General features: G+C 39.2%; 1 protein-coding gene across 1 annotated transcript in view; it reads right to left on the minus strand.

The window, feature by feature from the left end:
• Nucleotides 1–24,513, minus strand: part of GFRA1 (GDNF family receptor alpha 1) — a 132,611-nt gene that overhangs the window by 13,721 nt on the left and 94,377 nt on the right. The window contains exons 5-7 of the mRNA XM_058029607.1: nt 19,332–19,441; nt 13,500–13,634; nt 10,246–10,424 (exon numbers count right to left, since the gene is read on the minus strand). Of these exons, the coding sequence (XP_057885590.1) occupies nt 10,246–10,424; nt 13,500–13,634; nt 19,332–19,441 (424 nt within the window). The remainder of the gene's footprint in view (nt 1–10,245; nt 10,425–13,499; nt 13,635–19,331; nt 19,442–24,513) is intronic.

The following is a 24,513-nucleotide window of genomic DNA, read 5'->3' on the forward strand; positions in this document are numbered from 1 at the left end:
CACAAACAGAGCTAAACACGCAGGAGGGCTTAACCTGAGGTGGGATTATTGGGCCAAGTTCACTGATTGGAACAGGATTTGGTGTGAAATAGTCAGGCTCTCCTCCAAAGTACTGACTAAAATAAACATTTTGCACTCCTATTGATTTTGACAGCAAGGAGCTCAAATGGGTGACAGCGTCTCATGTTCTGGAACTCAACAGCAAATTGAAAAATGCTGTAGAGTAGGTGGTTTGATACAATATAAAGATCTATTATTTAGGCAAAACAGCTGATTAGGAGTCATGGGCATAAAAAAGAGGAGATAAAGGGTGTGATTTATTCCCAGTATTCGATTACTAATGTACAGTGAAGACTGGAAGTAAAATGGGCAGAAAGGGTAAAAGCAGAACAAAAATTTCTCTTCAGCTGCTTTGTTGTAATTAATTATTTTTTATTAAGAGTATAGATTAGTCAATTTTGTTAAAAGATTGTGTTTAATTTTCTGTCCTATAAACTTGGTTTGATTACTTGAAAAATTAATGAATGCTATAGAAAAGGTTCCAAATTTTAGCTCTTCAACATTGTACTATTTTTGCAGCTATGCTGTCTCCTCAGCAATGTATGGGTTAGAATGATTACTTATTATTGCACTAAAATTTCCACTGGTGGTAACACAGAATAAACTATTCCTAAAAAGTCTTCTTTATTATTCCTGAAATTATTTTGATCATATCTGCCACATGGCAACTGAGAGTCTGGGTAGTTTATTTTTTAAGAATGTTAAGTCTCTGGGTTACACAGAAATATCAAAGAATGGTGTGCATACATGTAAGGGGTAATGGATAATTACAATGTACACTTAAGGATAATTGCAATATACACAACTGTGGAGTTATTCCCTTTTTACAAGTGTATAAACAAAAGCAGAATTTGATTAGGTCGTGTGATTGCCTCTTTAAAATCAAATTACTTTATATGCATAAACATACTTCAGGTGCTTGGGTTTGCTGTTGGCAGAGGAAGGCAATGGATCCTCCTTAATCAAGGATAAGGAAGCAGGGTTGATTCAGACATTTCACCCAAATCAGAACGCAGATTTACTCCAATCCCAGCTGCCCCCAGTATGGCCACAACTCCCTGTGCCCTTCTCCACTGTGTCCCTTCTCCTAGGGCAGCCCAGCCCAGCATAGAGACTACTGCAGGGTTACACAGCCTCAACACCCTTCCAGCTCAGTCTGGCGCAGATTTTGGTGGTTTTTTTTCCCCTGAATCTGCATTTAGCCATTAAATCATGAAAGGAAATACAGAAAAATAATATAAATAAGTTTCATAGCGAATTAAGTCTATGAGGCAGCTGGGTGTCCAAACATTACAGAATGGATCTGCAAGAAGAGAGGATAAAACAACCCAAACCACAAGGAAAACAAACAAATAAACACCACACAAAACAAAAAACAACAAAACAAACAAACCAAACAAACTAACAAATACAGACAGGAAAAGGATCTAATGAAGACTAATGGCTAACTGGAAGTGAGGTTTCAGATGTTTCAGGTGTAGATATGCCAGTGAGCATAAGACCATGAATTCCAATTGACACTTTTCTGTAGGTTTACACAAAATGTGACCAACCACTTGTCCTAAAAAAGAGCACAGGTTTGCTGTGCTGTAGGAAACAGATAGCTCATTTATAGAAACAATGTTCTGATCACCAAGACAGTGTCCAGTAGTGTCTGTAAGGCTTCAAGAGCCACCAAGGGTGACAGTAAATGAGAAAATTACAGCACAATGTGAATGTAGTTCCCATCTGTGAGCTCTTCTCTACCCACTCACATTCCCAGGAGTCACAGAAATCTCAGGGAAAAACACTTTTGGGAAAAAACTCTGGGGCAGGCAGCCCCACACCCCTGCTCCAGGATCCAGGAAGATTTCTCCCACTTCTGGGGATTTCAGGGAACCAGAGACAAGGCAAACCCCTTGACCCTGCACCAGGATTGTGCACAACTCATCAGGTCCCTCTGTTAGTGAGCCTTCCCCTCCAGGGAATGAGGAGTTTGTACAACAAATTGCTGCCCTGCTCCCCTAAACTCTCACCCCCTCTGCACCATCCCCCTCCAAGAGAGAGAAAGCAGGTAATTCATAAAACTCTGCATCTGTGACTAAAATGCTCCATTACCCAGAATTATTCAGCCTCCACACTGTCATCTGTCCTAAGCCATCATACTACAAAACAAAATTGTCAATACCACTTCAATAAAAGTGTTTAGAAGTACATTTCAATTACAGAAGTCTTGTGAGATCCTTCTGCTTACCTAGGAGAGAACAATTATTTGCAAAAATGGCAGAACTGATAAAGATTTTATGTGTAAATTTTGATAAATTCTGGCAACTGCTGAGCTATTTTCATACCTTAGCAAGAAACATCTCTCTATTGACAACTGTATTCATTATCTCATATATTTATATCTGATAAAGCCTTTTACTTTGGTTTTCCTCATGAATCTTTGTGGATACATTTTTTTGAGGATAACCTAATGCATTAACATAGTTTATAATAGTGAAGTATTTACTGATTCTGAATCACTCAAATACACTATGTGGTTTTCAGAACAAGTAGAGGCTATAAGGTGATAGTTGCATTGAAGTTAACAGCAATTAATTGGGTTTTTAAGGCCAAGACTACCTTTTCATTAGGAGTTTCTGGGATAACTAGTATGATTTTGGTGTATAATAAGGACTGCTTGAGAGCTATTTCTGTAGGAAAAAAAAAAAAAGAATTCAAGATTTCAAGGCTTCTGCTCTTGATTTCTGTTCCATTAAAAACCTGGTGGAAAAATTCCTTTTGCCTACTCTTGCTTGGGAACAGGGTCAGCCTGCTGGCATAACCAGAGCTTCTTTCACTCCAGCAAGTAGAGATGGGAGCAGAGCCATGACTAAAACCTAATATTTGCTAATAGCAAACAATATGTCTTAAACAAAGCACTTTGTCAGGTCCCATAAAGGCACAATATATTCTGAACTCTACTTCCAAAGACAATATGATTAAACATGTACCATCACAATGCAATGACCTAGAATTTTTACTGGTGGTAGTTATGCCTTAAAATTAATTTATAATACTGTACTCCTTTTTATGGCTGTTTTTTGCAGACTATAGTGAGCTATCTGTTTTAAAAGGGAAATACCTGATGGACTAGGGATTTGATTGAGAATTAGAGTTGGCTGACATTAGGAATACCTTCAATATGATGAAGAATCACATAAAGTAATAACAAGGGCTATGAATAGTCTGATTTGGCTTATCTGATGAGATCCAATTTTCAGATTCTGGTTTATTCTAGTACTTTGTATTTCTGTTGTATTCTTCTAAGAGGATACTCATGTGTAACACAGAAACAATTGTAGCTTAGGGGAACAATGCAAATCTGGTTTTAGTAGCAATAATTTCCAAAATTCTTTCTGGGGATTAAAACTATAATCTCTCAAAAAAAATTTCAATTTTCTGTAAAAGTGTGCAGTGCATTTTCACAAAGCTGTATTTTTTTAAGTCGTTAAATTGGTTTTTAGTAACCTCACACTCATTTTCAATTGAACAATTATTAAACTATAAAACAAAATTGCACAATTCCTAAAACTGTAGTCTGGAGTTTTACAGTCTGCTATAAAGTGCTGTATTATTATAATACACTAAAGACGCTCAGACTATTAAAACTTTTTTTTTAAAATGAACCATAAAATATTTTATCATTGATGAAATAGTTCTGAAGTATTATGCTCTTCAGCAGTATACATGCACAATATTTTGGTCTCATGAAAAGCATGCTAATCAGAAACCCACAGTTTAAACTGTAATTCTAATATGCAACATAAACCATGTCACTGTCTTTCAGGAAGAGTTTATTACATCCAACTTCAAGCATTAAAAATCAGAGCATTGATCATTAAATATAAGGTCCAGTCTTACAGAGAGATCTCCATGCCAAAGAGACTGAGTGTTAAGCACTGGTGATAACAACAGAGATGTGATTACTTTCCTGTTGTAAAGTTTTAGCCTTTATTTCACTCCACAAATCATAACTGATCTTGTAAGGGGGCCTGATGTTCATCTCAGAAGTTCAACCATGCTGGGTAAATGAGAACAATTTTTTCCTGACTACTGATGGCTGATGTCTCACAGCAGCACTGATGTGTCTGAGCTGTTGGGTTGGATCCTTGGCCACATCCCCTCACTGCTCCACTCTGCTCAAAAGGGAGGCAAAGGACTCCCCTGCACTTAGACATTCATCAGCTGTATGAAGCACATCTTTACCTTCAGCAGGATTTCAACAAACTTGAAAACAACCTATCTTGTGTGGTCCTGCAATTCTTTGGCAAAGAGGGTGAAAAGCTCAGTCTTGCTCTGAGTGGGAGCACCCACATGACCATACCATGAACACACAACCATGTGCATGCACATTTGTCACTGTCATATTTTCTGAAAAATTTCTTTGCCCAGGATTTTGCTCCTGGGAAGCTGTGAAGCCTCAGAGAAAAATGAAAACAATAATTATCTGATTTGCTTCTCCTGTGTTTTCCTACTTTGGAATGTGTTTGGACATTGTTTACCAACGGGTGATTTTGTTTCACTGGTTTCTGCTGTGAATTGTTTTTACTTAATGACCAATCAGTGCCAAGCTGCGTCAAGGCTTTGGAAAGAGTAATGAGTTTTCTTTAGTATCTTTCTAGCCTTCTGTCTGTATCCTTTTTGTATTCTTTAGTATAGTTTAGTTTAGTATTCTTTACTATAATATAGATCATAAAATAATAAATTAGCCTTCTAAGAGCATGGAGTCAGATGCATCACTCCTTCCTGCCATGGGGCACCCCACAAATGCAACACACATTCCCTGCAAACCAGCCTGTGGCACTGGGATCCATGGCAAGGCAGCTGGGCTGGGGCTGCTTTCCTGCCAGGAAACACCAGGATTTCCACACAGACTGAAAACCCCAACGTGTCTCCACAATGTTCCCCTCACCTCCTCTGGATCTGGCAAGAGTCATGCAGTAAATGACCACAGTCTCAGGGAATTGTACATCCACACTTTCTGAGCACCCACTCCAGCATGGTGCTGAAGAAAACAAGGATTAACCTCCCTGAAACCAATGAAATCAATGGACAAAGCAGTATCTGTTGTGGCAAAACAGAACTTCATTTAGTGCTCCCTGAATTAGAAGTGTAAGATTAAAGATGAAACTTTAAGTTAACCCTGGCTGTCAGATCCTAATCTGTATACACAAAGCACTCAAGACTTCTTTAGGTACAAGGGACTTGCCACTAAAGCAAATTAAAGACATTGCTTTTTTTACAGAAAAGCTGCCAATAAGTGTTCTCTAAATCACTCTTACCAGCAGGCTGACCCCATTATGTCAGCTAATCCTGGAAATACAGGAGGTAGATTTAAATCTTTTCATAGAAAACATTAAGTCTTTTTTTTTTTTCTTATTTCTTTTGGTTCTGGCACAGCACTGGGAGTTTTATATTGTTGTCCATCTTTTGCCCCAGACTGTATCTTTCTGTGTAGTTGGCCCAGAGGAAGAGGTCCAAGCAGGACGTTCCCAAGGGATGGAGCAGGCAGGGCATTTGGAAAAATCGGTGCTTGAATATCACAAAAAGTTCACAGGTTGTGTGAGGGATGGGGGAAAGAGGGTGCCAGGTGTATGGGTGAGTTAACAGTGGTGCTCAGGGGATAACAAGCTTTGTCTCCACCCCAGTGCTCCATCTCAGCAGCTGTGCCATTCCCTCACCCACACACTGCCTGTGCTTCCAGCTCATGCTCACCCACCACCCAATTACCAGCCCCTGGAGATCCACACCTGCTGTGTCCTGATCCTCAGAATGCTGCACTGGAGCTTTTAACCCTCTCCAAACATCTACATTATGCTTTGAATAATGGCATTTAGCACCTGGGAAGCAACATTGAGCAGTTAGAGAGGGTACTTAACCCACCAGATGAGCAGCTCCCTGCACAGTGCTGCAGGTCTGCACAGACAGATCTACAGGGCAAAAGCAGAGTCATTTTCAGTCTCAGTCACACTCAATTCCTGCTCTCCTCAGAGCAATGTGAGCCCTCTCTCCTGTTTTTGTCCTAGGATTCACCATTAGAAGTATTTTTTTAAAATCACAAGTAGTACACAAATTTGTGGAAGAGCAGCTTGCTTTATGGCCCACATCTGCTAAAAACACCCACTAATCTTACATGCCAATAGAAAGAATTGATATATTTAAGTATCCAGATTTCTCTTTCCCAATGTTCCCCACAAGATGTTTGATATTTTCAATTTCTATCTCATAGTTTTTAAATTTTGCTGCTGAGAGCACAACAACATCTACATACTGGACTTGTCTTCAGTCCAAAGGGTCATGGATCTCAATTACATCTCCCCATTGCTACATGCTTCAAAAGCACAAAAGTCTTAATTTCTCTTTGAATGCTGGCTATCCAAAGCAAAAGCAAGACATAATAAATATGAAAAAACAAAGTATAGAGCTAGCTAGCAAGACTTTGATGCATATATTTACTTAAATGTCCTTAAACATCTTGACTTCTACAATTTTTGTCTTTTCCAAAACATCCTTTAAAATATTATAGAAACCCAGTGTGGGAGTCTGAGTTTTTTATTTATCTCTGCAATGACCCCGGAACAACTGGTCCAGTCTATCACTTGAGGTTCATTTCATTATCATCCTTCAGTTCTACCCATCTCTCCTAAATGGAAAGGCATCATTTTTTTGAAGAATACATGGTGTGAGTACACATCCAAACTCATTCTTTTGTCCCTTTCAAATAATCCAACACGATGGTTCAGGCAGAGGGGGTAGAACATGAGACTGGAAGACCAGAACCATTTTTTGACTGGCATGCTGAATGCAAGTTATGACTGAAAATGAAAGATTAACATATATGTCAGTTAAATACAAAACATCAGAGTGAAGCCACCAGGAAAATAAACTATAGGGTTGGCAATTACTTAATAAAATCTGCCTGTATAACGAACATGCTGCTGGGATTCATCTTCCTTTTTGTTCACAATACTTTATGTCATTTTTATATGGTGCTGAGGATTCTTTGCAAGATGTCAAGCACTTCAAATATACTTAAATTTACCATTTCATATAAACCTAGCTACTATTTACTGTGTTTAGCAAATTCTGTTAGAAGTCAGGTTCGTAAACAGAGTTTAAAGGATTCTTGGATAAATCAAGCATCTTCCTGGCAAAGATAGAATGCTGATTTAATCGAGGGAAAGAAAAAAAAGAGTATCTCAAACAATCCATGCATGTGTAAACATAAAGCAAGCAGATATCAGAAATGAACATTTTGCTGTATCAATCTGAAATAAGACAATACCCCATAATAGAATGAATTGCAAATTCTCATAGCAATGGTAAGTTCAAATGAAGAACAACTTCTAAGCAGCATCACTTAAATAAACATTATTTTAAATTCCAAATCTTCAACAGGTTTTTGAAGTAAATACTGAGTACAGGTGAACAAAATTATCTCATATTTTCTTCAAGCATTCACCACCTTTCAGATTCCCAGGTTTGCTTGTGCAGGGGAACACAGCACAGCAACAAAACCAGGTGTGCACTCCTGCTCCTCACATGACCATTCTGAACAATTCATAGAGAAATGTATCAAAAATTGCTCAGTCAGTGGTGCTCCTGGCAGATTGGGTTAGTGCCCTGTATTTTCCAGCCCCGGGAGGTTGGTATTGCTCATTTCTGTGCCATATTACACTAATCAATCACTTCCTGCGCTTTCTTCCCTTGCTGTATTTTTTTCACTGGCAATTTATACTAATCAATCACTTCCTGCTCTTTCTTCCTTGGCTGTATTTTTTAACCCACTAACTAGAATATGCAGCCCTGTTGCATCTCAATGACCACTTCCTTAGCCCTCCTCTGCCATTGTCGTTTTGTGCTGAGACTGATGCTTGTAATTTGACTTTTCACAGCGTTCAGGCTATACTGCCTTTTAGAAACCTTTCAGCTCAGCTGCTAAGCACATAAAAAAGCTTTTGGCTGCACTAGTTCATGTTTTGAAAACACTACAAAGGCATATTTTCATGGGAGGAGAGGCTTGGAATGAATACCCTTCTCCAAGTGCAATATGAATACCAGTTCTTTTATAAAATTTGCATTAGGGCTTAAGTCTCACATGCAAAGTGGCACCATACTGTCCAAAAAACATAGGTTTCTTTTTAAAAAAATTGTGGGCTTGTTTTGGCTCTGTTTTTAAGTTACTTTTTGAAAAATGCATTAAAATATTAGAGCTTTGTTCTTTGTGTTTCAGTTCTGACAGAAGGAAGTGGTAGGCATAGAATATTGTGCTTCACAGGAATAAAACTGCTTGGTTCACATAACTTCAGTGACATTTTAGTGCAGACTTTATCTACAGTTTCTACCAAACACCAGAGATCATTTATTTAAAGGAACCTTATTTCCCTACCAACCTTTTTTTCTTGTGCCAAGTATTTTGCGGGGGGTACCCTTGAAGTTATTGCACAGCTTTAAACCAGAGCTGATAAACTCATGTGGGATGTCACTTCAAAATGCCACAGTAACAGGAGGAAGGACAGGGAAGAATTTAAGTAATTTTCAAAACACAAGAACATCTATTCAGGCCTAAGGAACACTTGCAAATTCAAGTGAATCCAATGGGATTTGTGATCACTTGCCATTTCTTCAGTTCTTTATTTATTATGTGTACTTTGGTAGCATCTGGAGGCCTGACTCTACAGGGGGCTGTACAAACACTGAAGGAAAATGTGATCTCTCCCATAACACAACTTTTTAATATAACATGAAGTGACTCAATATCCCATCAAGGTCCTGTTCTAAATGCAAGATATTCCAAGTTTCAGGTTTAAAAGACTGTGTTTCTTTCAGCATATCCTATTTGTTTAAATGACTATTGCAAATAGCAATATATGCCTCCAACTGTCTCTTTTATCAATAACTTACAAAGCTTAAATAATAATGAATGCATCAATGCAAAAAAAAGAATTAAAACAGAAGGGCCTAAACTCAGCACCCTCTATCATTAACCCCCTGTACTTTGTGACTCTGAAATGTCCCTCATGTTGATACAGATACAATTTTCCAATGCAAAATAGATGCAGGAACTGGAAAAGGATGAAGGAGAGAGAGCGGTGCAGGAAAAAATTAAGAAGCAAAACATACTTCTCAGAAGTAAAATATTTCTGGTTCAGTGGACATGGAACTATTTAATATTAAGAAAACAAAGTGTTTTTTTTTTTTATAGGAAGTGAAAAATCAATGCTTTAACAGTGAAATCCAGAGATACAGAAAAAATTATCTTAATACCAGCTGAGACCTTAAAGCTTGGACACTTATATTTGTGTCACATAGCAATTTTCCTTCTGTAAAGACAAAAATAAACAAGCTGATCTATCCCTGCTTGACCTAATTTTGTATTTAAACCACCAGAAATTTTTACAGCCCGATTCCAATCCGGCCTAAGGATGTTTTCATTTTACATTTCCTACTGACTTCTTCCTGCCTTGATTCTGCTTGTCTTCTCCTGCCTAAGTCCTTCAGTCTTTCAAAGAGCTGCAAAAACTGTCTTCAGCAAGTGGTGAGCCTCTAAATCCAGGATCAATGATCCACTATCAATAGCCTAATTTAAGTGTCAAAGAAAGTCACTGCAGCCATTGCCCAAAATCACATCATGACCTCAACCTCAGTTCAGCAGAGTGCCAGATTCAAAAGTTTATCTTTGTCCAGCTTCTTCAACGCGTAGGCTGCAGCACCATATGTTCTATAATATCCAGACCTACTCAGCCAAAAAACCTTCTTGAGTTTAATACCAATAACATAAGAAAGAAGGCAGCAGGACATGCTAGCTCACATTAAGGGTTCTCTCTGAATTAGGAGTACTCAAGGGATTAATTTAATCTGACACATGCTGGCAGGATTTGGAGAGTGCCACATTCATATTCAAACCTGTGATAAGAAATTAAATACCATCCCCTGTTTCTGAGACAGAGAGGCAATAAAGTCCACTTTGAGACATGCAAGTTCCTGATTTAAAATAAGAGTGTCTGACAGCTCACAACATATGCAGCTTGCATCTACACCATGGGAATAAACAGATATTCCAGTTTAGGCAGGCATCTAGTTAGGCAGTGCGAGACTCCTCGACAGGTGCCTATGAAAAAGTTTCATTTATGCACAACAAGAAGTACAAAACCCTCTTACCTGCAGGTTTGCACATGCTGGTGAATCATTGTGGGAGGGTATTTCGTTGTTGGTGGTCTCTGACCCTGTGTTTCTCAGTCTGGAAGCTGTCGTGGTTGTGGCTGTAGTGGTCTGTACTGGTAAGATTGGCTGCCAGACATTCACATCAGTGCCATTGCCAAAGGCCTGAATTGCATTTTCTGTGAAAATAAATTACAGGCAATTTTCTATTTCTAAAAAAAAAAAAAAAAAAAAAAAAAAAAAGGCAAAAGGCAGAACTGAGTTGTTTTTTATTGCTGTTATTATTATTATTACATTTTAAATGTGTATTTGTAGGAACTCGATTTTATGCTGAGAAATGTGTCTTATTTTTGAACCTATCAGAAACATGAATGGAAAATCTGGGGGGGGTCACATAATTATTTGGTGCAGCCTCTTCTTTGTAATGTTTCCAGTAATTCTTGACAGAAGTTTTAAGATTTACCATAATCATATTTGTTACCATTCCAAAGACTCAAAAATTTACTTTCAACATTTAAAATACAGTTTGAATGTCATGTCCTAATTCAGGCAAGTGAAGCTACAGAGCAAACTAAAAACAGAGAACTGGATAAATATTTATTTCTACAGCTTGTTGTAGTAAAACTAATATGCCTATAACTACAAAATAGTTTAACTAAGGCAATCTTTTCCTTACCATTTTCAATCAAAATCTGCATAATTGGGTGAGGAAAACATGGTTAAACTAAAACTTTAGAATATAAAAGTTAAAAAGCTTATCACAGTTTCACAGGATTAAAGAGTGTGTTTATAGCAAGAGTAAATTGGTTGGAGGTTTTTTTATAAACAAATAGAAAAACAGTTCTTAATCAGGTCTTTGGGGATTCAACAAGGATTTGGGGATTTCTTATTTCAAATTCTTTGTACAAGAAATCAAACAATTTCACTGGGGACTAATATGTGGAAGTTATTAACACTTCTTCTCAGTGCCATTCCTTGCCTTATAAAATAATTTACATGTAATTTTCTTCTGAAAAAGATGTATTTTATTCTGATATTAGTTCTCAGAACTTCAAGATGCAAAGAGAAGAACTTGTAAAAAGCACCAGAATGAGCTGCATTAATGGAGACAAAGTGGGAAGAGGGATATGATAAGTTTTCTTGTGTTTCCATGAATAAGGCAATAGAAAAAGCAGTATTCCCTAAAATCACAGTAACTCTTTGTTTCCACTGTTGCAAGAATGGCCACAGAAATACCTGCAAGCTTTCCAGTTTTCAAAGTAACAAGTGGCCTTTACAATTAGTCTTCAGTTATTTCATACAATCATACTTGATGATCCTTATGACTCTCTTCCAACTTGAAATACTTTATGATTCTATGACAGAATCACAGAATTGTTTGGGTTTAAGGAACCTTTCAAGGTCTTCTAGTCCAGCCCCACTGCAATGAGCAGCTTCAACCAGATCATTGTTGTAAATGCTCCAAATAACAGGTTTGTTTTCCATTTTCAAGGGGAAATATATTGAAAAACAGACTAGCAAGAAATTCCTAGTTTCTTCCTACTGTGGAAAAAGAAGTTATTGCGTTGTATAAAAGAAGTGGGAAGGATTTTAATGACATATTCTCCAGGCAGTGGAAGGCTCACTAATGAAAATAAGAATTTTTAAAAATTTTTAAAAATTTCTATTCTATTTGTAGAAAATCCAGAAACACCTTTAATTTCTCCCTGAAGAAGACATTATCTTGCAGCTAGGATGCCATAATTTGTCTCCCAGTAACCTCCAATGTCTTTGATTTGTCTTCATTAAAGCTTTTGTACTGATGGCAAAAAAAAGGACAAGGAATCGCTCTGTCTTTATGTTCCAAAAGGAACCTGCAACACTCTAGAAATTAATGCATTCACAAATGAATAAAATCTGAGCTACTGCAATAGATATAAATGGCAACTGCCATTAGGCCTCAAGGTCTGATGGCATATTGTTAAATTTTACCCCTCATAAAGTTTGAACTCTTTTCTCTTTTTCTTTTGTTAAATGAACTTGAGTAATTGATTCATTCTTCCGAAGCTTAATAAATAGTGTATCCCAGAGCAACTCAGGTTTCTGTGCACAGAGCTCCCTGTGCCTTCACTGCAATACTCCTCTTGAGAAGCTACCAGTGGGAATTTTCAGACCCTCAAGTAAAATACTGAGCCCTGCCCCAGCATCAGCTCAAGTCTGTAGAGCTGGATGGGTCACTCTGGACCACTGAGATCATTTACTGTGTTGGAGAGGAGCAATGATATCTGCTTCTTTGCATAAGCTGATGAAATATGACTTTTAAAACTACTTTCACCCTCAAAACTCCTTCTGGAAGCCTATTTCTTAACTGTAGTCTGATGGTTAAATTTTTCCCATTTCAAGCCTAAATATGTATGGCCAATATCTCCCTTTTTGATCTTATGCCAACATTGTCCTGCAGGTGAAGTAATCCCTTCTCCTTCTTGGGTTTGCCCTGCTAATGCAATTTCAGAGGACAATCATGTATCCTTTCAAGTTCTGTTCTGCTAGGCTAGGGAAGCCAAGCTCTTTTGGTCTCCTCATTTATCTGAAATTAAAACTCTGATGCACACTCCACATCATCCAATTATGCTGCTCCAGGCAGACAGGAAATTTGAAAAGAGAACCTGCCAAAATTGACTCCACTGAGCCATTCTGAAATTTATAACAGTCCCTAATTTGGAAGTGAATCCGACAGAAAAAAAAAAAAAAAATCAATAATTTAACAAAATCTTTACAATAGTTTCTATCCAGGCTTGTGTTAAAACCAGGCATCTGAGATCCAATATCCTAAAAAAAATGAAGTTGGCTGTAAATTGCAAGTACAATCCAATTTATACTTACTCACGGCAAATCCTTCATATCCTAAACTACATGTCTTTTTTATATGAAGTTATTAAATTATACAGAAACTCCTCAGGTGCTGCAATTCCATAGCAAAGATGCTGCCTGACTGTTAGGCTCCAAATATGACCTGTGATGTAAACATATTTCAATATCATACAACTTGGGGTTTTGGTATTATTTTTCCAAGATCTTCTCATGTTTGAAATCATGGCCACAAACCACAGCATCAGGCATATTTGCTCATTCTTTTAATTTTTACACCTACAACAAAACCCCGCTCGACAAAGTGCAAAGTGACGGCCACGATGCGTCGTAACACGCTTAAGCAGCAAAGGAATTCCAGAAAACACTCTGCAAACACATTGAAAGACACCTAATTTTGTACTCACTAAGGCATGTGTTGTCCTGGAAGAAATTGAGAAATTTCTTGCACTCCTCCTCGTCGTTGCCGCTGTTGCTGCAGTCGCACCACGGGGCCACGCTGAGGCTGCTGGAGTCAATGTAGTTCGGGGTCATCACGGTGCCTGGCACAGAGTGAAGCACAGCACTGTCAGCAACCTCCACACTGGGTCAGGGTACCAGCTGTGGGTTTCTCTGGGTCTGGACTGAAGGCACTTGAGAGGGTAGTTCATGTTCAGACTCAAATGTTTATTATTTGTTATCAGTAAAACAGTCTCACTACTGTGAGTTAGCAGCTTTTCTTTAGAAGGCACAAAATGGCCAGCAATCTCTTGTTCCAAGGTCTTTTAAGACTAAACTATCCGATTAAGAACTGACACCTATATTATTTTCCCTTTTAACCCAATAACTGATCCCACAGAGCCCACAATGCAGACTTTTCTGCCCAATTACAGAGTGCCACCCAAACCCATGAAGAAGGAAGGAGCATGAAGAAGAAACCCAGGATGACACCCTGTGCCCTCCATCTCCCTTCCATCCACAACATACTAAAAATCCCAAAACCTAAATTCCTCACCAAGTGATACACCTACACTGCTCCCTATAATCTATTGCACACTTTTGTGGATTCTAGTCTATCTTGCTAGGAAACTTTCTCCATGAATGGTCAAAGTCAGTGCTCCCCTGGGGGTCAGGGCACCCCAGAGCAGACAGAGAAATATTCCCGCTGCTCTGGGTTTCACAGCACTGGAACATTCCTTCCACCCTAAGATGGCAAACAGCCCTTGGGAAGTCATGCATTTGGGGCTGGATTCACCACACAGACCCACAGCAGAGCTCTGACCCACACATTTGACAGCTCCTGGCTCCTCAGCCTCTGACACCCAGCCCTGTGCTGCACTTCACACCCTCTGCTGTTTGAATGCAATCACTTTAGGGGCTGTAACATGATTCACACGTTGAAGACACATTTCTTCCCTCCAAAAAGGATTCCCACAGAGAGCTGCATCTGCAGAACTGACAGGTAGAAAACCGTGGCAGAGGGAGGGATGGGCTGGGAGAAGGTGAGCTCCTCTTTGAAAGGCTCTGCTGCCAAATCAAACACATGTGGACTGTCCTTAGAGCTGCACTTAAAAATCTTCTAGGGTTTTCCTTTCTCACCTGTGTTTTTTCTCATTTTAATTCTAACTGCAAATAAATGGCTAAAATGGTACCAGACCTGTGCTTCCTCCTTGACTCTGCAGCCAGACTGGAAAAACATTTTTGAAACGCGTGAGCAAGGAGAATGCTGGTGATGCTGAGGGGAGCCCTGGCACATCCTGGAGCAGTGTTAACCCAGGATGCTCATGAGGGACCTGCCAGCAGAGTGGGTTAGGGTGATAACAAAGCAAAAATCAGCATGCATGAAAAGGTACAGCAGATTCTTTGCTGGTAATAAATTATTATTAATCTTGCTGTTTCACTACTTCTTCAGAGAAGTGGCTATTTCCTAAAAATTGTCAGCAACTTTCCAACCACAGGGCCATTTTAACTCTGTTACAAACTCTTGGGTAAATATTCTTCCATTTATATGCCAGTGAAATACAACCAAAAATTAAATGAAATGAAATGAAACCAAAGCAGGCATTTTTGTGTCCTGAAAGATGTACAGCAAGCGCTTATCACTCATCTGGGTCAGGGAACCTCTGTATGATGAGCACTTGCTGAAGCCAGTAGTGTCACTGAATGCATTACCCCAGCAGGTCAGATATTTCAAACTGTCCTAAGGATTGAGAAGTTTCAATCTTTATTTTATTTGTCTGACCAAAACAGAAAAATTAAATAAAAAGGGGAAGGTATTCCAGACCTGAACAGCTGCCAGCTGCTTCAGGGAACATGTTCCTCACTGGATAATTTGCAATCCTAGGACAGGTCATATATTGTGAGGAAATGTGATCACATCTCCTCAAAACTGACATCAAAGTAGTCATTAAGAAGATGGAATAGATGAAGGACAAATGTTAGAGACCCAGAGCGTACACGAGGAGAGAAAATTTGGTCCACAGGTCCAGGGTCCAACAGTCTGCAATAACAGACGGGAAAGGGCTATCAAACATAAGCTAAAAAAAGGAACATTAGAAATAGCACAAATCACAGAGTGATGTCTAATAGCCTTTCAGTCACCAGGCAGTGCTGGGAAATGAACAAATCAACATGCAAACTGCCTCATATGTGACATGGGAGACAAAGGACAACAGGCACTAGGGCTGGCCTGGGGAAGGCAGTAATGGATGGATGGATGGGAAAATGAATGTGGTCCCTTTGTGAGATTCACAAAAAGCATCTTTTCTCTCGTTTTGGGATGTTCTTAAATTTGACTACAATCCCATACCTTTGGCTTCCTGCAGCTTTTAACAGATAGTTGCACTAATAATTGCTTGAATCCTACATGAGATTGGTACATGAGTAAACAGCATGGTTCAAAATTCATTAAGTGGAAATAGAGAATTTAGTAAAATAGGCAAATTTAATTTGCATTGTTAATGAAAACTGGACAGTAGATAAATAAGAAGAGGGATTATGTTAAATTAAAATAAAACACATTAAAATGTCTCTCCCTCATCCATGTGGTGGTTCAGAACATTATTTCAGCCTTGCAACATGATCTGAAAAGAAGTGTGAGAAAGAGAAAATCAAGAGGATTTTGCAAATGGAAAGAAAATAGTAGGCTGAAAAAAATTCTAATTAGCAAATGCTTAGTGAAGGGTTGAAAAAACAAAAAGGTACTGAGGAAATTAAAAAGGTCACTGAGGTAAGACTTTCTTATCACAAAGAGGTAACAAGGTAATTAAAATGGGTTAAGACAGAGGTTAAAAGTGTAACAGATACCAAGGTACAATTAGGGTTGATGAATACAGGAAAGACAGGACAAGGAAAGTGTGTACACAGCACACAAACTGTGCATCCAGCAAAAACAGAGTGGCTGAAAGAGCAGCTAGTAGAAAATCAGTCTGTCATTTAAACCTGGGGGCAGATGTGAAGCCAAGCAGATTATATGCTTGCTTTCCTGGGGTGGATTTCCTTTTTTCCCTGTGACGTGTGTGCCTTTCCCTTCCCCCACTCTCCACTAGCTGGCATCTTGGAAATTCTGCTGACGGACACTAAGGGATCAGAGAAACCATGGTCAAACAGGACATGCTTGGTTTTCTGAGCTCTAGGTGTCAAACAGCTCTGGGATGTCTCAAAGGTCAGCAGTGAGACCTCCACAATTTAGACAAAAGCAGAGCTGGCCTCCACACAGCCCAGACATTGCCCAAATTAGGGTGAATTAGCAAGGAGATGGATGGTGAGTCCAGGAGAAGGGACAAGGGGCTGAAGTTTCTTTGGCCTAAAGCAAGTCCAGCTTATTCACTCAAACTCTCATGGAATTCCTGGGAATAACAGGGAACTTGGATGGATTTTGCTCAAGACAAGGGAAAATGTGTCAGAAAGCAAATGCTAAAGCAGATCTTGAAGTTAGCACTTAGAGCAAATCTTAATTCATATGGGAGTGCAGAAGGTTCCAGATGGCTTAGCCAGGCTGTAACCAAAGCACTGACTCAAATGTGGCTAATCACAGTCTCCTTTTACATTGATTATTTTTTATATTTTTCTGATAAATAAAAAAATATATTAACTTATCCCTATACTACAACAAGGAGCCCAAAGCAATGAATTGAGTTTTTCAACTTCCTGTAAAGTGCACACATCTTTAAAATTATATACATAGCACCCTGATGCAAATATTCAAGCAGCTTCTACAGACTATTCTCCATTTTGTTAATAAAGCACCTCATACAAAAGCTGTGACTGGCTCTATTTCCATTTAGGGTCATTAATTTTAGGTGGGATTCCACTAATTTCAGTGAAGTCAACCCTCATTTACATCCCTGTATTTGAGGAAAGATTCACATTCACTGTAACTTCCATAGAGAAGCTTCAGTTTCCTGATCAAACTGTGTGGAGGTGCAATTTTTGCTCCATTTAATGAAATGGCTAAATGAAATAATATTTTATTTTAATGAACAATAGTTTATCTTAATTAAATGGAGATCCTGAAGGTCTGATGGACGAATGGATCTGCAGCATCTTCTTACCCACAGTCTAACACTTCTTCTTGTGTTCTGTATCTATTAATCAGACATTTGAAAGATTATACTGCTGATTTCTGCCTTACTCCACTTTCACAGCAGATTCATATCAGAAGCAGGAATTTACTGCTTCAGCACAAAAAACGTTTTGGTAATTTCTTGATTTAGCAGAATTATTACTAAGAAGCAAAAACTCTCATAATACCAGTCAGTTCCTCCTTTGCAAGTCTCCAGGGGGCAGCAGGAAGGAAGAAAAATGTGCATTTTTCCCTTTGAAAAGCAGATCTCCTTTTGATTTGAACTCCTTAGGCCCCCATTCCACATTTCTGATGTGTGATGGTGTTTTGCAGCATGGTCACCCCCAGTAACACAAGAAAACCTCACAAGAGGAACTGGGTCATTTTGGGGATTAAACTGAAAAAATGAAACCAACAAAACAGCCAGCAAAACTCTCAGGGTCCAGCAAGAACTTGGCAAGAACTTAGCCAGAAGTATCTGTGAGAAGCAGTTACTCCTTGCCAGCAGCCAGACTTCTTAATCTCATTGACAAGATCACATTTCAAGGCTATTCAATTCTCCGTTTGAGAGTCAAATGACAGTCTGTCATAACTGCTCAGATGTTATAGCCTTTGCATACTGTCTTAATCTCTTCAGTGGTAGAAGAATATCCTTTGAAGCCATCACATCTCATTTTCCCCATTGCCACATGGGCTTACCTCACTTGTTAGCTGCTAGAGTAATAAGAATGGTAACAAGAAGCCACTGAAGATAGCTTTCAGTCATTTTTCAGCAAACCCAACCTATTCTAGAAATATTTTCATTTCGATCTTATCTCCAGAGACATTTATTTAACAGCAGGATCAGCTTCAGGGCCTCAGCTGGCACCCTCATGCCCAACAGAAGGGGATATTGCTGCACTGCAGCAGGTGCAGGCTGCAAGCTTAAAACCATTTTATCTGGTGGCCTTTCAAATTTATTTGTTTCAGAGTTTTGACACTCACTTATTATTTATTGCCCAACTATGATATTTCTACCACACATTCAGCTTCTTGACATGATCTCTTTCTTTCAGGAATCAAATGCTGAGGGTGGCATGTGGAATCTGGCTTCCATAAAGGCATCCTTGTGCTTGCTGACACTCAGGAAGGTGACAACAAACAAAAATAACTACGCTGGGGAGGGAAGAGGATTTCAGATTTGGTCTCAGCTCATCTCGCTGACAGGCATCTCTGAAAACACTTAAGAGTGGACAGAAGGGTATCATGGAAAGAATAGCAGCTGGAATTGATAAAAGGCTGGATTGATCTATTGTTTCATATCTCATATTCAGGTACCTCTCTCTGAAGGTGTTTACCCAAACTTGTGATGACAGCTGTAATATCAACCAAGCTGCACTTCCACTTGTTAAATTCCTACTCTTCACTCCTGTCTACATTCAACCCTCTAAATAAGCTTTACCTTTTAAGCTTGCATTTATTTCAAATTCAAGCACCTTTCTCCCCTTACCTTCCATCCTTAATTTTCTTGCCATGTACAAGCTTACCCCAAGAATCTCTGTAAGGCAAAGCAGGGCTGCTCCATGCAGGTGCAGAAACTGGCCTAGTGTCATATCATACATTATTATATTCCAGCTTTTATTTCGCACAGGCCTTCCAAATGCAGTTTGGGGTTTTTTTCTCATGAGCAAGCCCCCACCCTTCCCTGCCCTCTTACCAATGAGCCCCGAGTAAGCGAGCAGGCAGTCAGCATAGTTCTCCTTCAGACAGCCACTAACAGAGCGTGACTCGGGCTGGCAGTTTGTGAAGAAATCTGCAAGGCGAGATCTGCAACGGGAAGAAAAATGTGTATCTTTAAAAGTCAAGCCTGAAGGCATTCTTACCTTTTACACACTCTGTTTTTTGGACAAGGCTTAATATTCTTTAACTTAAATGCATATTGGACACATTTCAGCTATTGAGAGTCTCTTTCTAAGACACATCTCTTTCCAGAATCTGTTTTTGAAGTCAGAACAAAAAAGCGTAACAAAACAGTAAAAAAGGAACAGAACAACAGGGAAATGCCTGCCCTTGACTAAAAGAAATGCTCTGCATTTTCATGCCAAGAAAAAAAGACAAAGACTGATTTTATCATATGAGGAGTCATTTTGCCTGGATCTGAACTCTAACTGGAGTCTTTTATTCAGAGCACAGTTTCTGCTGTTTTACTGATTACACAAAGCTGCATGTTTGTGCTCACAGAGCAAGCAAGGCTCTTCCTGCAGGCCTGGAAGCAGGACCTGCTTTGGTGGTGTTCCACGTTCCCAGAGTGGGCTCACCCTGCCCTGGCCTGGCCTGCAGCAGGCAGGACCAGCTGGCACAGGCCCCTCATGCCCAGAGCCACAGAGATCTGTTTGTTCTTGTAAAACCTGCATTTATCCAAACTCCAGAGTACTGGCTCCAGGGCTGAGGTGAAAGCAAAGTGTGCTCTGCATGGAGTTCTGCTGCTGAGTGGCCACTTTATCCTCACCCACCTCAGCCAGCCCACGGCCAAGGAGGGGAGAGCACTGATCCCACGCAGGAGGTGCTTTAAGACCAGGAGTGAAGCTGTATTATGATCAATTGATCACTACCCTGTTGAAAATTAAAAGGACCAACAGGATCTCTTCTAAATTTGTGGTTTAAAGGCCACATAATGCTCCCATTCAGGTCTCTAAAATTTGCAAGGTATTGATGAGGTGGGTCAAGGTCACGCATCCTACAGTCACTCCCCTGCCCATCTTAGCCGTATAATCCTGGAGTAGTGACTTTTGTTTATTCACAAAGTTTTATTTATTCTTTCATCTATGAAGAAAAATCACCTCCCTACTTCAATCTTCTCTTCTGTGAAATAGGTATAAAAATGTTCTTTTGCATCTGACAACCCACAGTAATGTCTCAGGATAAGATGCTTAATCTTTGCAAAGCCCTCTCAAAATCAGAATAGTACGATCTATGAATTTTCATTACTGCTCCAGCATTATGCAGATTTGCAATATAAATGCTCTTTTTCACTTTTGCAGCAACCTCACAAAAGTTAGCAGAAACAAGTGATTTGCAAGTGATTTACTTTATTTGTTTACATGCTCCAGAGACTAATTATCTTTGTTTGCTTTATTGTTTTACCTACCCCAGAATGGGACTGGATACACATCATTAATTGGCCTGAAAGTAACGATGGGCAAACATCAAAAGGTTCAGAGGCTTAGTTTGAGAAAGCATCCTATAAATAAACTCCATGCAACCTATACCTGAATTTATGAGAGCTGTTCTCATGGCCTTATTTTAGTTCCATCTCTCTCTAATTCTACTGATACCAGCAAACCCATGGTTGCCTTCAAGCCACAGTCAACCCTAAGCTTTTCACTCCCTCTCTCGCCTTATTTAACCACTTAACCTTGAGATGGAAATTTGTACCTAGTTGCCTTTATTAGCTTTAAGAAGTCAACCTCTCTAGCAAACATTCATATATACATACATACATATACACACATATATATGTGTGTGTGTATATATATGTGTACACACACACATACACACACACACACACATATATATATATATATATATATACACACACATATATATGTATTTCTAAATTTACATGAAATTCCTACTTAGCTGGTGAATAAATACTGTACCTGCCAGGAGACAGGCTGAGAGGAAATGGGTCTCAATATATGAAAAGAGATAAATGGCAGCACCATGAAGAAAATCTGGGAAAGGAAACCCTCTGTCACTGCAGTGATTCCTCTCCCAGTCAGTAATTAAGATAGTGGCTCAAATCCAGCTTTTGGATCAATTGGGAACAAAGAGAGTTGACAGTTTCCAAGGATTTTTCTAATTCTACTAATACCTGGATGAAGTCAGGTTTAGAACAGAATAGAGCCTATTACATCTATCTAGTATGAAAAACCTCTGCCATGGTAGAAAGGGCAAGCCTTCTGCATAGTAGCTCCTCAGATCTAAATTTCATTATTTATGTGACCACAAATAAATCTTTTTGGCAATGGATTATACAATCGGCATCTTGGTAATCCTGAAAACACTTCTTGCAATCATTTCATCCTTCTTGAATGTCCAGTTCTCCCTTAGGTTATTAGGTGCACTGGTCCAGAGATCATTTAATACATTCCTCTTCTCTAAATGTTTTTAAGGACTGATAACCATGGAATAAACCCAGTCATTTACTACTCAGCCTGCCTAAAGAACTTATTTGTTGAATACCCAAAAGGAGGCTAAAGACAGCTCTGCTGATCTCTTTTGCATACACCTTGATTTCCATGTGAATTTCTGAAGAACTTTTGTGGTCATAAAAAGTAATGATGTGACAACATTGCACATTTAAGTTTTCATAAGTGAAACACAGTTCAGAGCATTGCTGGACATTCTCACACAACCCTTCCCTAGCCAGTCATCCAAACTTCACACAACCCAAGCTCTCACCCTCTCCTGGGCTGTTAACTACACCTAATACTTATGAGGATTCATTTGCACTGGAGATGAATTTAAGGCCAGAAATAAAAGCAGAGACCTCCATCTGCCATAAAATACTGCAATACTTTCAGTGAAGATCTGCTGATTAACACCCACTGGAGATCTACCCCCAAACACTTCCAGCAGACTGGCAGTGATGGAAGTGTGCTCATCAGTGAGCACCAAAACAGTGGTACTGCTATTTATCCAGAGAGAAAGACAAATTAGCCTAATGAGAACCATTAATCCTAAAGGATTGCACATGAATATTAAGAAGTGTTTGGGTAAAAGAGACAATTCTTTTACGGATGCAGAATCAGAGCAATCTGATAATAGCAGTCCTATCAAAAAATAAGCACTGTGTTGAATTAGTGCTCCCTCAGCAGGAGGCAACCTGTAGGCGGCAACTTCAGAGCTCCTAACCTATGACTGAGCAGTTTTGTTACCCAGAGAACAAACAGAATTTGCCACATGTACCTTCAAATGTGCACAGTTTTACATGTGTGGTGTACACAGATGTATCTCTCACTGCTGGAGAGAGACATTTTTATATTGTTCATACCATGTAACATGACCACATCTAAAAGGAACTATTAATTTATTTTTCTGACACAAAATCCTCATTGTGTACAGCCACATCTATTATGTGATCTCTTTTCTTTGCATAAATAAATGGTACTGCTCAGAAATCTTCCTCCCAGAAAGAGGAAAAAACAAAACAACAACAAAAAGTCATTTCTTTGTAGGGCAAAAACCCCACAAATTAAATTAGTCTTATCTTACCCCTGGAAAACCTGAAGATGTTCTGGGAAGCTTATTTTAAATATTTTGTATACCACTAGCTGGAAAAGTAAGAATAATCCCATCAGCAAATTCAAAGAAAATCTGCTCAAACAACAAACAGCCTTTCTGAAAAGAAGAGAAAAAATCCCAAACCTGCTATTCTCTAATGCTTTGTATTAGAACCAGTAAAATAATTTCTAACAGTTAAAAATACAAGGGAAGCAAAGTTAATTTGCTCTCCTTATGATAGTGGCTCTTCAAATACTCAGTTGGATAATTCAAAACTTTCACATTTGCTTACAAATAAGCTTTTTTAATAGCACTATTGTACTGAATCTGCATATAATTTTTGAAGCAATTTAATTTTATATTAGCACAACCCGTTGCATAGGCAACATTGATTAGGTTTTCACTACTTTTTGTTCTCAAGGTTCTGCAAAAGTTCTTTGATGTCCTGAAGTTATCTTTGATATTTATCAGTTCTCCCTCTTTAAGGTTGGTCAATTCTGCTTTAGCATTGGTGCAATATTTAAAAGTATGGTAAGAACTGTGAAGTTGCAGAAAGTTATTACAATTTTTAGTTTGGATCTAGTGCAAATTAATGACCTACCAGAAAGCAACACTCTGAACCAGATTCCTCCTCAAGAAGCACCAACCTCACTGGGATGGCAGGTGTTGATTTCTCTTCTTTTTTTCTCTCTGACTGTATTGTTGGTATACAAGGGCTGAGCCCTGAGGAGAAAAACCTCTCTCCTGGTGATGTTCACACCAAGCAAGACACTGAACTCAGGCCTCCTGCTGCTGCCCACACACAGGTTGTGATGTCCAAGTGAATGGTTACAGCCACCTGCCCTGTTAGGAATGCAGAGAGCTCCCGTGCCCACCTCAGGGATGTCAGGTGAGCTCTGGACATGCTCACTGCCACCTCTCCTTGCACTGCTGCTGGTGTTTGGGCACCTATTTATAGCAGTAACATAAAGAGAAGGTAAATGCCAGAGCTGAGAGGCTGAGGTGACTACACTAATTAGTCAGAGCTGCTCGAGCGTCTAGACACCATTTGGCAGTGCAGTCACGTAAGGGAAGTGCTGCATCAATATTCAAAACAGAAAAGAGGTATAAATCCCACACTGAAAAAAGCCAGACTAAGTCAATGAATGTGTGTCATGGTGATGAATGGCACCATTACAGAAAAAAACAACAAGTCAAAATACTTGTTCTTCTTTCGTGGGGGTCAACTGCAGTGTCCTGCTCTGGCTACAAGTCACTCCCCTATAGCTGGAGTGGTGCTGCTCCTCCTGGGATGCAAGAGCTGGTTACAAGGGTTGGTATGTGGCCTAACTAATGGCTTCATTGTTGGAGGAGCATTTCATTTTCTCTTTCTTTCATAAACAGTGAGAATATGAGGCAAAGGCCACATAAGCAACTCTATCAAGCAGGGGGATGAAAAAAGCCTCAGAACGAGAGATTACTCTCTCTGCACATAGTAAAGTAGTTTTGACCCATCTTTTTTTCATTAAAGAACACTAGAGCTGTGCAATATTAATAAATCTTACACCTCCTTAGCTATCTAAACACACTGTTGAGTACCTGTGAGCAACTACAAATTTTAACATTTTTATTTA

Source organism: Melospiza georgiana, chromosome 8, assembly GCF_028018845.1.
Source record: "Melospiza georgiana isolate bMelGeo1 chromosome 8, bMelGeo1.pri, whole genome shotgun sequence".
Lineage (NCBI taxonomy): Eukaryota > Metazoa > Chordata > Aves > Passeriformes > Passerellidae > Melospiza > Melospiza georgiana.